The 5853-nt window shown below is 33.6% G+C and overlaps 2 protein-coding genes across 2 annotated transcripts in view; one reads left to right on the plus strand and one right to left on the minus strand.

The window, feature by feature from the left end:
* The window catches only part of LOC110447781 (Down syndrome critical region protein 3-like), a 9498-nt gene extending 4421 nt beyond the window's left edge, over positions 1-5077 (minus strand). Inside the window, exons 1-5 of the mRNA XM_021493688.1 lie at positions 4977-5077; positions 3568-3711; positions 2627-2776; positions 1738-1818; positions 40-114 (exon numbers count right to left, since the gene is read on the minus strand). Of these exons, the coding sequence (XP_021349363.1) occupies positions 40-114; positions 1738-1818; positions 2627-2776; positions 3568-3711; positions 4977-5027 (501 nt within the window). The 5' untranslated portion in view covers positions 5028-5077. The remainder of the gene's footprint in view (positions 1-39; positions 115-1737; positions 1819-2626; positions 2777-3567; positions 3712-4976) is intronic.
* A 364-nt stretch (positions 5078-5441) lies between these two features.
* LOC110447807 overlaps positions 5442-5853 on the plus strand; it is a 19680-nt gene continuing 19268 nt past the window's right edge. Inside the window, exon 1 of the mRNA XM_021493743.1 lies at positions 5442-5736. Coding sequence (XP_021349418.1) covers positions 5666-5736 — 71 coding nt within the window. The 5' untranslated portion in view covers positions 5442-5665. The remainder of the gene's footprint in view (positions 5737-5853) is intronic.

The raw sequence follows: 5853 nt of genomic DNA on the forward strand, positions 1-5853 counted from the left end.
TGGTCAGTGTTTCTGGGGTAATTGTGGATTAAGACCTACCTCTTTGACATTGGTCAGTGTTTCTGGGGTAATTGTGAAGTTAACTGGCTTTAGTTTGGGTTTATCCTCTTGATTCTGAAATTGGAACATTTGTAAAATTACAGAATGAATACTAGAAGCGTGTCATATGTTAAACTCCTGAAATGTCAAAAATCAATTTTTTTAATTTTTAAACTACAAAATTAACAAGTTTTCATTGTAAAGGGGACGGTTATCAAATTCCCCCAAAATGCCATTGAAGTCACAAATGATGCATTTGAAAGAATATTGACATTGTCATAATACCATTACATACTAAGTTAGAGCAAAATCAGGAAAAGACAGGGACTGTTGGCATCACCTTGGCGTACACCCATAAATGTATTAAATGTATTAAAATAGTTTCTGAGAAAATCTCTGAAACCTCTGTAAACTATTTGGCTGAAGCAGAGGAAGAAGGAATAATAATAATGATAAGAAGAAGAAGAAGAAGAAGAAGAAGAAGAAGAAGAAGAAGAAGAAGACATGCAGCAAAAGCCATGTCCCCCGCTTTGCTTCGGGGACTTAATATTAATAGGAAACAAAGCAAAATCAATAAATATTAATTAACAAACAAACAATAATTATCAAAAAATATCAAAAAAATAATTTATCATCAAGAAATGTTAAGCAAGATAATGCGCTATTATTCACATAACATGTTACAATCTTTTCAGCAAAGGCTTATGAAGTTGAAAGAACAAATCTTTGGTGTCATATTGTAAACCTCCTATATATGGTAATTAAATGATATGAAAATTCTTGAAATTCTATCGATTTCTTCAGAATCATAACATTTCAAAAAGACCTGATTTTATTTTTTTATAAAACTAAATTTAAAAATAAAATGTTTGTACTGTAGCTGTAGTAAATACATTATCATGCCTGTCTCAACTGGACCCTGGACAATAAAACCTGTACTAAATAAACTCTACACATTAAGATTTAACTCATTCACCCCTGAAGTTTCATACTGAACTATTCCAACCTTTGAATTGGAAGAGTTCAAATGTGTCTTCAGGGGTGAATGAGTTGATACTTCTTTTCTGAGATACACGTTTCCGGAACAAAAGTCACATTATTTGGTGGTCATAGGGGATATTTAGGGGGCATGTATACTTCCAATATAAAAGTAAATCATTAAGGCAACTTTGTTGCAGTACAAGATTGGTAGATTTTTTATGGAAATGACTGAAATATCACACCCTCCATGAAAGGAATATACTGCATCGTACCCGCTCTGACATCTGATGTGTTGTCGGTAACCATGCACAAGCGTTTTTGCATTTTGATTTAACTGCTTTAAGATTATCGCCGTTTACCGGAAGCATGTATGCCTGCCTATCACATGACATGCATCATCTAAAACCAAGTTAAACCCGGACAAAAAATTATCTCAATACAATGTATTGCCAACACATGACAGTGCTAAGATGTTCAAAGTACGAACACCTTAATGACAACTTCCCACGAAATTTTAAGGGATACATTTTAAAAAAAAAAAAAAAAAAACATTGTATGTATATATATGCATTTGAAATAGTCCTCCCTTTTCATCAATTTATAACGGAAACAAGAAATTCAGCTTGAGCTAAAAATCCATGCTTGAGCATGAAAATGGTTTCATGGATACGGGCCTGGATCTCTATGAACAAGAATGAATACAAATTCTGTGTTTACCTTGTACTCCACGATAAATTCACACTGTTTTTGTAAATCCTTGTTGAGCAGTGATCTCTTCATATCAACCTTGAGTGTGTACTGAAATGAAAGAAACAATTACTTACATTTTATATATAATAAACAAAACTAGTTCTGAATATTGTATTTGCAATAATAAGTGCCCCTCCCCCTTTTTTATCATTCTTTCCCAAACACCCACCATGCTGGCCCTCTGGTAAACCAAATATTAGTGATACATGTATAAACAGTGTATTCAGACACTGTTTTCTTGCAATCAAAGATTGTTTTCTAGTGTTTTGGAACTATGTACTTTACTCTTGTTTGTACGCTTATATTAAAGAGAAATAATCTCAGCTAAAAAATCTACGTTGATCGCTTGACCATGGGTAAGATCATCCTCAATACTCCAGGAGTTACGCTCACTTTCGCTCTCTGCACCCCAGGATTATGTCATGGAAAAATCGAAGGCTGAGTATAAACCACCTTGTGGAAGATAAGTTTAATCCTTTGATGTATGTCATAACCATAAAAATTTGGTTGTCATTCCTCTTTAATCTTCAAAGAACAGGTATCAGCTTCGCAATTTATCATTTTTTTTCACCCAAGACCAATCAAATGCCTAGTCGCTATTTTGCTATGACATAATTTCATGGGTACAGAGAGCAAAATTGAACATAACCCCTGGAGTATCGAGGATGAGGTCAAATTATACTACTCTGAACAGGTATTAATTGAAATTTACCTGTTTCAAATACATTTAACCTCTGTCATATATAGGTTTAATACTGAATCCAAAACTCATCAACCGTAATAAGTTGTGAATGGAATATTAATTGCTTTACTCATACAGACCCTTCATGTTTTTATTTTCCATATCATACCATACCTGTATGTTAACAAAAACGCCGTGGTAAGTTTCATACAGGGTCTTATTTCCTTTTGGTTTCAGTGGTATCTCAAAGGGGATTTCTGTTTTTCCTGACGGTAGACGACCAGGCTTGGCGATCTCTAGTGTGTAGTTCACCAACTGGATTGGCTGAAATTTTAAGCAAGAAAAATGATAAACAATGTCATCGTTACAATTTTGTCGATGTTGATTATCATTTATTCATCAGACACAAGTTTGATTTGTCCTATAACTTGAGAAATTATAATGATCTACCATATATTATTGTTTCTAATGAACTTTTCCAACCTGAAGAATGCGTTTCAATATTTTATATTACCATTTCCATTGAATAATCTTAGATAAACCTACCCACCAAAAATGTTGTTATAATCCAATATATTATCCAATCAGAAACATGTACAGTTTGTCTTTTCGTCAAAATGTTTGAATATTCAGGAGTCAATCATGATGTGACGTCAAATTCAAATTATTACAGAAATTCTCCAATAGTTTTCGATTGAAGTTTATCACCTGACGGAATTTGGTAACCATAGCAACCATGATCATGTAACGACAAAAATGGCTGATCCGCCATTTTGTTAAACATTCTGTTTAAAATATATTTTGAAATGAATATAGAACACAAAGCATGATAGAAAACTATTGCTTCTGTTGTTTTAAATGTAAATATAAGGATTGCAATGCATATTTTTAACATTTATAATAGTACTCAACACAACTCTGTGTTGAATTACCATCAAAAACATAAAATAGATGCATTTTAAACCTTAAATAGAAAACGTTTGACATATTATTGACCTTTTGTCACCCTTACTACCTATATATCTAGCTATTGTATTACGAAATAAAAGTATCTATTTCTATTTTGTCTTTAATGTTTATTGTTACAGTAATTCTGCCATCAAAAAGAATTGTACCTTAAGGGAGTTGTAGAATGCTTCAAACAGGCCGACACTTTTGGCGCTGAGCTGTAGCGTGACCGCTCCCTCCATTGTAAGGACAATGCCTTGGTGTTGTAAATCGCCTTTACTCTCCACCACCACCACCCCGGACACCAAGTCCTGAAAACAGAATAGTAGGTGTCTAAATATATACCCACATATATACACAACCCTGGACACCAAGTCCTGAAAAAGATTGGGAAATGTTCACCACAGTTTAACGTTTCACCATTTTTGCCCTCTTTACAGTGATATAGTACGCGTCATACAATAATAGTAAGAAAGAGGTGCATGTGAAGGGCGAAAGAAGGGCGGTATACAATACATACACATGGTCAGATATATATGTGTAATGTATATACTATGTTGAAACAAAGAACTTCCATATCATAGTAGATACATACAGTAGGATACAATTGGATAAATAATGGATGCAGGCAGGCACCCTGCCTCTATATCCATATGTTAATATATCTTAAATGCATTTAGAAAATATTATTCATTAATTATCATTTCCTGAGATAACTTTATGGCCGGCCAAATGATTGTATTTCAGTTCAAGATTTTTCCAATGAATATCAAGATTAATTTCAAAGTCCTTAATCAATGGCGATGTAACAAACATATTTCGGGAGACTGTTCCAGATTTCGGCAACCATAATTAAAGCTAAATGAATATTTACGAATCATGCTTGCAATGATCATTATTTTAAAAATATTTATGTGTCGCCTCTCAATCTCCGGTATGCCAGGGTTGGAATACCGATCCTTTTCAAGGATACATGAACATGTATATGTGACCAGATTTTGGTAAATGTGATGAAACGAATCATACAGGTCCTGTATCATGGAATAAACTTTTAACTAATAGTTGACCAGATTTTAATCAAAAATCAAACTAAACATCAACTAGAAATGTGTTTTTTGATGCAAGAAAGTTAAATGGGGTCGATTTTTGACATCTATCATCATTGGGGGAAGCATATTTCCCGAAAGTTTATTTGAATAGTTAAAACTTGTAAAATTTCACTGAACATCTTAGTTTAGGTCCAAATATTGCTCTATCAAATTATTACGTCCATGTGGTCGATACGGACCGGGGACATAGCATTTAGTCTTCTTTGAATATGTGTTTTATAGTGACAGCGCCATAGAGTGGAGTATTATATATAAATGATTATGCAACAAAGCATTTGGCTTTCACAAAAACGACATGACATAACTTTAGTCTGTTGNGTTGAATCTGCAGAGGGGTGTGAACCAAGAATTCATTATGCCAACGTCATGACACAGGCCCTATTGCGAATCAATCATAATACGACAGCTTTCTTAGAAGGAACACTTGGCTAAGTAATTAGTCTAGGCATAATATATGTCCATCTTACCCCCTCCTTATAAACTTTGTTGATTTTCTTCAATCGTAAGTCTAACGCCATTTTGACAGGTCATGTGACATATGTACAAAACTAATCGCTTACACCATTAGAAACTAAATATCTTTTGTGATTTTTACCTATAAAACACACGGAATATTAAGTTACATTGTATTTTACTTTTTGGATAATATTTCTTTTCATATTTGACGATGAAAGTAACAATATGTTATCAATTTTAAATGATGTATGAGGCTCGTGGTTATTTTCATCACCTCTGTTTCGTATAATTGTTTCTTTAGATTTTCCTTAAAAAGCTGCAATATTGATGTTACTATTAGGACACAATAACATAATAATTTATCGTTGATTGAAAACACCAGCTAAAATGATAAAACTAGGGCCTAACTATATAAACTATTTTTAATCTTAGGGAGGTTAAAGTAACAGCCGTTACTAATATACGTCGCTAAGGATTTTTCGCCGGTGGTTACGAGTACCTGGCTTTCTGTGTGCATAATATCCTATTATGTACATATGTCGGGCGATTGTTTACAGATAAGACGACATCAAGATTTTTAAATTGATCTTTAGAAAGTATGTAGTGGTCTTATACTACTTACGCCGGAATAACATCGTAGATTAGATGATAATTGATAACTAATTAGCACGCGCCAAAATTAAGATTTAATTCGACAGCCATGGATGTGCAGCAGATTTTAGCTGAGCATTTTCCTGATGATGTTTCTGTCAATGACCTCTGTGACTGTGGGTAAGTAAGACAAATTTGTATGTATGTTATAGCATAGGAAAGCTGTGACATTTCGACTCTTGTACGTTTATATGTGTGCTGTGCAAGGGCATGATATTGTAGGGGTGAGGAGAAAGA

Source organism: Mizuhopecten yessoensis, unplaced genomic scaffold, assembly GCF_002113885.1.
Source record: "Mizuhopecten yessoensis strain PY_sf001 unplaced genomic scaffold, ASM211388v2 scaffold3621, whole genome shotgun sequence".
In the NCBI taxonomy this organism is placed as follows: Eukaryota; Metazoa; Mollusca; class Bivalvia; order Pectinida; family Pectinidae; genus Mizuhopecten; species Mizuhopecten yessoensis.